The 11,856-nt window shown below is 30.8% G+C and overlaps 2 protein-coding genes across 2 annotated transcripts; one reads left to right on the top strand and one right to left on the bottom strand.

The window, feature by feature from the left end:
* Positions 1–5,524: 5,524 nt before the first annotated feature.
* On the bottom strand, positions 5,525–6,273 carry LOC115034744 (ADP-ribose glycohydrolase OARD1-like). The gene is made up of 2 exons (XM_029492148.1): positions 6,029–6,273; positions 5,525–5,772 (listed from the first exon to the last, which is right to left on the bottom strand). Exons 1-2 carry the CDS (start codon positions 6,172–6,174, stop codon positions 5,625–5,627), a joined length of 294 nt encoding a protein of 97 aa, XP_029348008.1. The 5' UTR covers positions 6,175–6,273; the 3' UTR covers positions 5,525–5,624.
* A 1,412-nt stretch (positions 6,274–7,685) lies between these two features.
* LOC107884656 (tigger transposable element-derived protein 4-like) lies at positions 7,686–8,780 on the top strand. The gene is made up of 2 exons (XM_016807257.1): positions 7,686–8,154; positions 8,476–8,780. Exons 1-2 carry the CDS (start codon positions 7,686–7,688, stop codon positions 8,778–8,780), a joined length of 774 nt encoding a protein of 257 aa, XP_016662746.1.
* Positions 8,781–11,856: the final 3,076 nt, after the last annotated feature.

Here is an 11,856-nt window from a genome sequence, read left to right as displayed (position 1 = left end):
TTAGTTACCTACACTGTATAAACATTTTTTTGAACTACAAAGATATACTAATATAGCAGTGGCGTAGCCAGGGGGGGGGGCTAAGGGGGCTGCTGAGTGACATCCAATTATCCACATTTTAAATTTTAAGTTTGATAAATTTTGTCGAAATTGAAACTTTAAATATTTATAAAAAAAGGTGGGTAAGTGGTTGTCGCTCTGCTGTATAGTAGGTTACAAGTGGATCACTGTCATGGATAGCGTTAAACTTGAATTCAATGATATTGTTGACGCTACAATCAGTGTACATGCCGTGCCACCACCAAACGGCAGATAAGCTTATCTGTCGATTGACCGTCCACGGCGGCCTGGATATAGCGGAGGGAAATTAGTACCGGTGGTGTTGCCCTGACGAGTGCGTCGTGATCGACCGCTCGTGCAGCCGTTATATCTTTATATACGTAAAGAAAATCGTCGTCAGTCCGAGTTTTCGCAGTGCGACCGAAATTCGTCCATTTTATGTATTGTCGCCCGTCCCTCGTCGCAGTGCGAATACATTAAGTATTTTACGGCTCATCATTATCGCCCGTCCGCGAAAGCGCAGCGCGAGCCAGCCGTTCGGGTATTACATCATTGGCACACACACACATACACGTGATATCACACCGTCGTCATATAAACCAGCTGTTCCGTCGCGGTGCCATATCACCAACATCAGGTCGTACCGTGATATTATTGTTTTTATTGATTGTATTATTATTATATTTTATATGCTGTAGTTACTACGGTGGATCGTTTTGTGATCGCCTAAGTTAAGGGTACTAACATACTAGGTTAAGGCCTCATTATATTTTATTATCGAATTATTCATATATTGCTATATTTATATCTACATTTATTTTCTTTCTTTAATTATCTCCTTTATATTCCATACTGTTGGTAATTTCCCACACAACATTTTGTTGGGCGTACCAGCCGAAACAGATATAATATCATTGTATTAGAAAAACGATTCTGAGCGACAACGGTCAGTCAGTCTATGATATTACTAAGTATATTTGATGATATTATTGTGAATAAAGTAATTTATATATAACCTATTTACGTGGGACCTTGTTTTAAATTTTTAATCCTTAGCTATAAAAGTTTAACATTTTATACATTTTTAACTAAAAAAATAATTAAATTTTAAATTGAATATATTTTGTCAAAATTCAAACTTTAAATGCTTATAAAAAAGAATTGTGCCTATGTATTTTCAATATTTTTCAACTTCTACTGTAACAATATATCAGGAGCCTTGCATTATATTTTCACGCTTTTTCAACCAACAAATATATATTTATCGATATTTATGGAAAAAAAAACTAAAAAAATTGAAAACTGATAATGTCCATAATTAGCTCAAAAAGGGCCAAAATATTTTCAAAATTTTATGGTGTATAGAAAATGAAAATTTAAACATACGGTAAAATGTTCATGTATCTACAGTTAATCGTTTTTGAATTACAATGAAATATAAAATCCGCTACGTGACAAATGGAGTGAATATCCAATCTTGTATAAATAGGAAATTCAAACGCTCATAAAAATTTAATTTGATTTGCTTGAAAAATTTTTTTTTTGATAAAGAGAAAACTTATGGATGATCTTGTATTAAATTTTCAAACCGTAGATTTAAAAAGAAAAATTTTTATGAATTTCTACCTCAAAATAATTTTCAAATTTTCGTCATTATTAGGTATTTTGTCCATATTTGAACTTTAAATGATTATAAAAAAAAAATTGTGACTGGATTTTTAATTTTTTTCATCTGATTTTGAAACAATATACTAGGAGTTTTCTATCAAGTTTTCAAGCTTTTTTTATCCAATAAATAAAATTTTATTGATATTTATAGAAAAAAAAAATGGAAATTTAAAATGTCCGTAAAGAGCTCAAAATAAGTCAAAATATTTGGAAAATAAAAGAAAACACACACATCATTATAAAATCAATACATTCAACGTTTCACTCAGAATCTAAAACTGTGCATATGTATTTTTAATATTTTTCAACTAGTTTTGTAAAAATATTTTAGGGCCGTATATTATATTTCCATGCTTTTTGGCCAAACAATTAAAAATGTATTGTTATATATAATATATATAAAAAAAAATACAATATAAGAAAATTGCTACATGAGAAATCGAGTGAATGATGTTAAAATTTGAATTTCAAACGCTCATAAAAATTTAATTTGACTTTCCAGTAAAGTTTTTTTGATAAAGGTGGACAAACTTATGAGGAATTTTGTATTATATTATCAAATCTTAGATAGTTAAATTTAAAAATAAAATTTTTATAAATTTCCAACTCAAAATAATTTGCACTTTTCGTGATTTTTTCGTAATTGGTCAAAATTCGAACTAAATGCTTATAAAAAAAATTGTGACGAAAAAGAGCCACGTACCTATTAAGTTTCAAGCTAGTTGACTAAACGAATAAAATTCATAATTAATAAAAAATTAATGACTTTAAGCAGCTGTAATAACTAATAAGTGGTTTCCTGTAGGTCGGCAAAAAAAGAAAATAGGGGAGTGGGAGGTATAACCCCTAACCTCCCCCCCTGAGCACGCCACTGTACCTATAAGTATTAACACTTTTCAGCTATCTATATGTGCTAGTATCTAGTATGTATTTAATGTGTAAAAGTGTAAAAGTTGATCAGCCCCCCCCCCCCACGAAAAAAATCCTGGCTACGCCACTGTAATATAGTAGTATAGGTTTTATTTTATCACTCACCTTGCTGTGTCCACAATCTACCACAGGTTAGATTGCCTACCTGATAATATACTGTTAACTGTTCACATAATCATAAGCTAGTCTCACGGAAAACACCACGCAGGATGGCTAAAATTTAAAATATAATATGATTTGGCTTTCATATGCACAGTGAATTATACCCATAAAGGAGTTAATTAATCAAAATTTTTCTGGGAAACGCCGGGTTATTCAGCCATAATCTATAGACTACTATATAAAATTGGAAGTGGTTTTCTACGACCGCGCAAACCGAGAAAACTACTGAACCGATTTTGCAGAAATATTTTAGTGTTATATCTGACAGATATCTGAAGGGATCACAGAGTTGTTCCAAATTTCTTCCTGAGTGTCACCACGTCACCCGATTTTTCATTTATTTTGTCGGAGGGGAGAGAGAAGGGAATCTATATATTATATAAAATCCAAATACCACTGACTCACTAATTCCTGTATCTCAAAAACTACTCAACGTACGAACTTGAAATTTGGAATAGTGGTACTTCTAATACTTTCACCGTGCAATAAGAAAGGATATGCCAAAATTAGAATTTTAAAGAGGTGCTCAAACAGGGACATTGAGGTTCACATTGGACATTTTATTTTCATTTATATAAAATGGCATATAGTTGCCATAGGTTACAGTCTACTGTAGAAATTAGTGTTTATTTATTATCGGTTGCCATTGGTTATTCGGGTAGATCAGGTACAAGCATAGGTGTACGTCGGGGTAGGGGGGATTTTAAGATGAATAGATAAACAGATTGCTATTTTCTATGATTTTTAATGGTAGTTTGTAAGAGGCATTGTTTTTATAAATTTTTTTTATTTTTATTAAGTTAGAGGCATTTGTTGGTTGAATACTATTTTATAATTTTCAAAAAAATTAACAGATTATTATTAAAACAATAATAATAAATGTCGATTATTATTATAGTCCCCCTAAAAATTCAACCAAATGTCCGCTTATGGGTACAAGCTTGCATCAAATTGAATTATTGAACATTGCCTACCGGGGTGACTGAGTTGCACTTACTGCAGCAAGTTACAACCAAAAGGAATTAAACAATCATAATTTTTTTAAGGGAAATTATTTTTCGATTATTATTATCGATTATACCATGACTTAGATATTTAATGTGATTTATAAATTTAAGAAGAATGTGTAATTTAATTAATTTTTTTTTTTGTTTATATGCAGCTTTAAAAAGATTTTTTTCACAAATTCGAATGGTCGACCTAAGTGGTCGACGTGAATCACTTGGAACGGCCTCCGTCCAGTCGGAATAGGATGAAGCAGGCCCGGCTTCTTCCCGGCTGGGCGTTTGTGAATCAAACAATCGAGACACATGTGAACGTGTTGACGCACATACCGTCTCAATCCGGCAAACCAATAATCCCTCGTGATGATTGCTATAGTCCGTTCTACGGCGTGATGACCTCCGTAATCGTGTGCATTTTTTTGGTAAGACCTGTTGCAAATTTGTTAAAGTTTTCTTATAATTATTTATTTCTGTGATGTAATTTTCTTCTATAGTATTGGTTGTTAATTTTATGAAATGAGTGTGAAGTATGTTGTTGATGAATTCTTTAATGAATATATTTTTTTTTTGAAACCGGTTGAATATATAAGGTTTATACAATATATAAAGTAAATACACACAGGTTTTTGTTTAATATTTTTTAAAGTACGATGCCCTCATAAATTCCGTAGCTGCTGTTACATCCCTCGACTCCACAGCCTTTGATAGCCTAGCTTTGGCATGAGCAGTTGAGAGACGGATCAATGATTCTAAGGACCTTATAGTAATAGGTAGTGTCCTATCATCTGGTTCCAAACATCTAAGAGCAGAATACTCCTCTGCAATTTTGTTGCTTGCCGTGTCTGTTAGCTGGGGTTTTATAGTTTTAGCAATTTTAATAAATTTTGTAACGAACTGTGGATTTAATTTTTTTTGGTTGCCAGGCAAAATTTCTGTGAATGGTTCATACATTTGTATTTCATCTTCATTGCACTCCAATGTGGTGTAAGTATTCAATATATCCGCGTCACTCCACGCCTCACCATCTTCATAATCTAAATTGAAATCTAAATTGCGCGAGTCTGCCCTAGTTGGGTCTTGCTACAGTATAACCGTGTAGTCGTGTAATTCATTAAATTAAATTATATTTACATTGACAATATTTGTTTTGTATCTTCACCCTTCAACCAAATTACAAAATGTTTACTATTAGCAAAATTTGAAACTACGTGGCCCTTTTCAAATGAGGCCCAAACTCCGTTGGATATTAATCTGTAATAATAAATTGAAACAAACATTTTAGTATTTAGTTACATGTAGATCGGTATAGATTGAATTTAAGAATTAAAATTAAAAATAACATAAAAATATTTTAATTTAAATTACTCGTCTTTCAAGTTTAAGTGGGTGATGCATCTATCCAACGTTGAGTTCTCACTGGCACTAACAAGATCGACGTGTAATATTAATACTTCCCTCGGATCTGCAGCATTATTACTGGCGGCGCAAAACACACGACTCTCCACCCGCAGAGGTGCCAATCTGTGCGGTAGTATTTGAGGCTATATAAAATTACATTTACAATGAAATAATAGTGAATTAATTTCCCAACAAATTATTTACGATGTATACAAAATAAAAAAAATCTTACGTATTCGGGATCACACACGGTAATGGTTGTACCTTGGCCGGATGTGGTTGAAAGCAGACCACGCACCAATCCATCCGATCTAAATTGCACACAAGCTTTGGAATAATCAATCGATTTATTTCTAAATCGATCAATCGATCCCGCAACTGGTTCAACGAATCGGCCAGTGATTAGAGAGTCGGTTTGTGGTGGAATAACACCTTCGTGACAAGGTAAAAAACATAAAGTTTACCTCCCTCGTCACTCGGATGTAATTCCGCCACACCACCGACCCGGACCTTTTGGCCCATCAGGACTCCAAGGGCTCCGTACTTCATCCTGCAATTTAAATAGAATTAAATAATTTCTTTTCATTAAAATCAAAAATGAAGATAATTGAAAATTTCACAAAACGCATTTATTATACAACTATGCGATTTTCTCAGTTTTTTTTTATTAATTTAAATAATACTATATATGTTATACAAATTTTGCGCAATTTATTTCAATTAAAAACTATAATTGCTTGAGTATGTTTGTATTTTTGGAAAATAAAGTTATGAATGATATAAAATAAAGCTATAAATGTACTTACTTGAAGTTTATGGCAATGCCTCTTCCCATCTGGAAGTCCTCGGAGACGCAATGCGCCGTGGCCAACTTTTCATCAGCCCTCAGTAACACCGATGCCACGCCAATTTCGGCAAACAAATCTCTAGATGACAAATTTATGATAGCCATACTGAAAAGTTAAGGAACATAATATTATTGTGTAATAATTCTTAAAATTTCACATAAGTTATGTAACAAATAATGCAATTAATTAATCAAAACCTTAGTCAAGAAATAACATTTTTTAAATATTTAAATTTTAAATTTTAAATGTCTTATAAAATATAAGTAATGTAAAATTTCAAAATACTCACACGTATAATATATTTTGTTTTTATAGATGTATTGTGCAGACTGCAGGTTAAAAAAAGGACGGTATAGGTGTACCTAACTGCAGTGTAAAAGTCAAAACTCTAGAGGCGTTAAACTATTTGTTGTACGGCCTTTTATAGACTTTGACTTGATCACTCCCTCCTCCCACTCTACTGACATAGGTGTACAATGTACATATGGTACACCACTGTACCTGGACTGTCAGTCAGCTCATTGGTCGGCAGTCGGCACAAAATATCAGATATAGTTAAATAAAGATTAATGAGAGTAGATGATGGAACTATTGGAAAATACGTATACCTATAGTTACATTAAAATGTAATATACTTTATTTTGTAAATTTTCAGAAAATGAACTTTTCGGTAGGTTACATAATAACAAATCTATATATATATATACCTATAGGTGCATAATCATTATTTTCAATGTGTCAAATAATTAATTTACACTTTCATCGAATTTACGCAAGTATAAGGATTATATATTATAATATAATCGTCCAATGTCGATATAAAATATATAAAACAATATTTATTAATTTAGGGCCTGGAATTATATGGACTTAAAACTATCGGAATATGTATTATAAGTGGGTAATGTATATACCTCTATTAATGAATAGCACAATCTAGAGTGATATAAAATAAAAGTATATGTTTAATTTTTGATTTTCATATTATCTGCATACGTCATTCACTTTAATGCATACATGTATGCAAGATTCCTAATAAGTTTTTTATTTTAAGTGTTTTTATTCGTTTGATGTGTAACCAGCTTTTTAATGCTCATGATGTGGCCCTAGCAGCCACACACAGGGGTTGGAACGTGGCGTTTCAACCGCTTTGGCACATGCAACCACACAAGGCGTTTTAAACGCAATAAAATAAAATATTATATAAAAATACCTATGGTAAATGAATTGTATTAAAAATGAAAATATATGACCACAGATCAGAGGTGCAAATACTTGCTGTACAAATTGTATGCTAACCATTAACCAAATAATATACATATATATTATAGATACATTATACATTGGTATAAGAATATTTAAAAAATGTAATAGGTAGTACTAGTACTGAACTAATAGGTAGTAACTAGTACTAATAGGTAGTAACTAGTACTGAATGGTAAGATGTAGCTAAAAGCTTAAATAACTAAATCAGTGCCTATGTGAATCTCGTTTTAAGATGATAATAACAAAGTTTTCATTTTGATCGATTGAAATACGAAATGTATACGTCGATATTTTATATAATGCTGACACAGCAAATGTTCAGTTTATTTTGTGATTTTGTCAAGTCAAGATGGAAAAACGTAGTTTAAAGTCTCTAACTGTCGGTGATAAAATAAAAATTATTGAAGAAGTAAAAAAAGGAGTGAAATGCAAAAAAGATATCGCGAGTGAATTCGGTATTCCTGCTAGTACCTTATCGACTATATTGAAGGATAAAGATAAAATTCTCAAAGCAGTTGAAGAAGCCCCCTGCTTACCACGCCGGAAAAGATTTAAAGCATCAAGTTTCCCAGAAATTGAGCATGCTATGACCGAATGGATAAAGCGAGTAAGAGATTATAATTTACCCATTTCAGGACCGTTAATTCAAGTAAAAGCAGCAGAGTTCGCAAAAAATTTAGGCCTCACATTTCAAGCTAGTTCGGGTTGGCTGGAAAAATTTAAATTGAGGAACAGAATAGTAGAAAAAATCATATCAAGTGAGAGTGTCGCGGTGTCTGAAGTTGACAGTGAACATTACCGAACAAACATACTACCAAGTTTGTTAAAGAATACGACTCTAAAGACATTTTCAACGCAGATGAATTTGGTCTCTTTTTAAGAGACCGAAATACCCGCAATACGGGTAGTATTTCTGCCACCAAACATGACATCTAAGTTACAGCGGGGTGAGATTTGAAAATATTTATTTATACTCTAAAACCTCTGATCAGGAAAAATATGTTTTACTAAAAAAAATAATAGATGATATACAAGGTGCCAATTTTTTCATATTTACAAGTGCTAATAAAGTAATAAAACCGAACTTGACTAAGAAAAATTCTATCATAATTTTTGATGATGTCAATCTGTAATCAGAGAATACTTCAGCATTGTAAGACATTCAGGTGCTAGCTCTGTATTTTATTTAGCACAGACATATTCTAAAATATCGAAACAGCTAATAAGAGATAACTCAAACTTTTTAATGATACTGAAACAAGATGATACAAATTTACGACATATATTCAACGATCATTCATCAGCAGATATGGATTTCACAGAATTTCGGAAAATTTCTCATTTATGTTGGAATCACAGTGATTACGGGTTTCTGGTCATCGATAAAACTCGAGAAATGAATGATGGAAGATACAGATGTGGTTTTATACGTTTATTAAAATAAAATAAATTAGTATTGTATTATGTCAACATACATGTATAAGAATGTATGCAAGTTTTTACTCATGGCCATTGTGATATGAGCCTACAAGGAGAGTATCTTATCTAAATAATGTATGATTGGGAAAATAGCAAATAAGTGTCATTTGACGTTGGATTTCATCCTGGTGATAAAATAAACTGTATTCATAAAAAATATAAAAATAATATCGTGAAAATGACCAGGGGATTTTACCTATCATTAATACGTATACTTATGGAAATAAATTATTCTATTTACGCCGAACCTCAGATTTTACCATTACTTATTAAGGAAGACAAAGTCATTTCAATAATGAAAAAATAGTGACAATACAATGTGGAGATCAAAACATTATTATGGATGAAGTCGCTGTGAATAATTTCACCAACTATAGATGTGACGTTAGCTGTGTTTGCCGAGATTTAGGTATTGAAGCGGACAAAGATTGTACTGAAATTAGTTGTTGTTAATTATTAATTTTCTGATATTATAAACCATTTAATAGAGAATCTTGTAAAAATGTATCCTTAATATTATTTTAATGAAATATTATGTGTTGTATATATATAGAACGTAACACAGTTATTATTTGCATAGTGCTATCAGTAGTCATACGATACAGTTATATTTCACTTTTTATTTACAATGAACAAAGAAAAAACCTTGTTGGAAAATTTAATAACATCAAAAAAAAATATTAAACGAAAAATAATGGAAATGAAACGTGGTGTTATAGATCTGAAAACTATTTCCGAGAAGCATTTAAATCCAATAATTGAGCCATTGAGTACACGTATAGAAAAAAATAGTCAATGTAACTTACAACAAGCTGAACAAAAAAATACGGAAACCTCGTCCACTAGTGATGAAGATGACGATAAATTAAATTCATCATTTGAAATTTTTTTAAATAATAAACGACCAACATCTCAACGTTATGATAAATCTTATGGTATGTATTATGATAAAACTAGTGGCTTATACAAAATAGGAGATCACTCAGTGACTTTTAACCATGGTAACTTACAGTTGCTTAATAAATACTATAAATGGACTATGGTCTTTATTATGTGAGAAAGTACAAAAAAATTACACCCTAGAAGATATAGAATCTTATTATGACATTTTGAAAACATCACGTGTTCATTTACAAGCAGATGGAAAACCTAAAACCTCAGGATACTTTAAATTGGTGCAAGTTATAAAACCTCTGTACGAACGAATGAAAAATGAGGAAAAACTGTTAAACGAAGAAATAGCTAAAATTAAAACGCCACGATTAAACTTAACACCAATTAACAAACATTTATCGAGCTCTAAACGTAGTAATGTTAATAATAATACAACTATAACAAATTAACCATTTAATTTTAATCCTGTAGCCAACAGTTCTATGGTTATAGAACCTGAAGTTGAAAATATGTTTAGTTTTACTTCAACACCGCAGACTGATAAGGAAGGTTCTGGTTTATGTAAAGATGTCTTACCTCAAGGCTCAAACCCAATTAGTTTATTATGACGATCCGAATGAGCTAGTATTTAAATGTTATATTTTGTTACTCAAGTGTTAATAAATTACCTTTTTTTTATGTCGATGCAACGTGATTGACATTCCAAAAAACATACCACATTCTGTGCATCGATATTTTTTTAAGTTTAAATGAACAAATTCATTATGATTTTTCAATAATTTTTTTGTTGAATATGTTTTCTCGCAAAGTGTACACTTAATTGAACTGTTGTCTTCATGAATTGTTTTTTGATGGTACTTTAAATCACTTTCATGAAAGAAAGTCCGGTTGCATATTTCACATTTAAATTTGGTCCGTTTGTCTGTGTGCATTTTTATGTGTCGTTTTAAGGTTCCTTTGCTAGACAGAACCTTATTACATTTTTGACAAACATGTCTATCAAAATGGCTGTCTAAATGTTTAGAGCACCATCTTTGCTTTTTATAAGATTTTACACAGCCGGGATATGTGCACTTATATGTTACCTCTGTAACATAGAAAAACAAAAACATAATTAATAATAATTATATACATTCTAATTTAAGGAAATTTTCAGCATACCATCTTCAATAGAACCTTCTGATTTTTCATCACTAGATTTGTCTTCAGTACTACTGTATTCGCAATTTAAAACTAAAATTTAATATAAGATAAAAATAATTGTAATGATCTACTCATTAAATAAAATATAAATACTTTTTTTTTTTTTTAAAACAACAAGGGATGAAAAATATGCTTCTTCTGCTTCATCCATGTCATCAATTTAAATTTAAAACACAAATCAATATTTTACTGCTATTTTATTTTAATATATTATTACAATTAATATTCTCATTTGTATACATTTTGAATTCATTACTCCTGTAAAAAAAAAATAAAAATTATAACAAATAATCAGGTAGTTGAGGACGTCTCACCCGCAAGTTAATGAATTTTTCAAACTTATTCAATGATTTTTTTTTTATTTTAATTAACTTAAGAACGTAAGAAAAAAAAACATCCGGGTGAGACGTCGATTTAATTTAAAAAAAATAACAAACCTTGGATAACATGATGATTTAGTACTTCTTGTTGAGTTTGGAGTCTCGACCACTGATGATATTATCATATTATTATGAATAGGCTTTAAACTATTGTTTTTTATGTAATTTTTTATTTTTTTAATATTAGAATTATAGGAATTTAGATGAAGGCGGAAATCGGAATGAAAAGAGTGAAGATTGGTTTTGAGGTAATTGTGAAGTAGAGAAATAAAATTTTGTTGAAGGAAATTAACTTTTTTTTTTAAAATTGAAATATCGAAATCATGTGGTTTTACATTATACCACCAGGAGTAGTTTTGGAAGATAGAAGGGTGTATATTTAAGATGTTACCTATAGAATAATTTAGAATTGTTTAAATTTTTAATGAAGGAAAATGAATTTTGGTTTAAAGAATAGAAATAAGGTGATTTTAGAGAAGTCCTGTAGCGATTTAAAATTTTTTAGTGTTTAATGTATATGTTACGGGTGAAGTACAAAAACGGTTAGTGTACATATTACCCGGG

The sequence above is a fragment of the Acyrthosiphon pisum genome, unplaced genomic scaffold (assembly GCF_005508785.2).
Source record: "Acyrthosiphon pisum isolate AL4f unplaced genomic scaffold, pea_aphid_22Mar2018_4r6ur Scaffold_20960;HRSCAF=22641, whole genome shotgun sequence".
Taxonomy (NCBI): domain Eukaryota; kingdom Metazoa; phylum Arthropoda; class Insecta; order Hemiptera; family Aphididae; genus Acyrthosiphon; species Acyrthosiphon pisum.
This window is presented reverse-complemented; position numbering and strand designations above follow the sequence as displayed.

Bases quoted from the DNA above. Each gene is read 5' to 3' on its own strand.
- LOC107884656 (XM_016807257.1), top strand. From the start codon at position 7,686: ATGGAAAAACGTAGTTTAAAGTCTCTAACTGTCGGTGATAAAATAAAA. The intron at 8,155-8,475 runs GTTTGTTAAAGA...CTGTAATCAGAG, and splicing joins CCGAACAAACATACTACCAA to AATACTTCAGCATTGTAAGA.
- LOC115034744 (XM_029492148.1), bottom strand. From the start codon at position 6,174: ATGGCTATCATAAATTTGTCATCTAGAGATTTGTTTGCCGAAATTGGC. The intron at 5,773-6,028 runs GTAAGTACATTT...TTTAAATTGCAG, and splicing joins GGCATTGCCATAAACTTCAA to GATGAAGTACGGAGCCCTTG.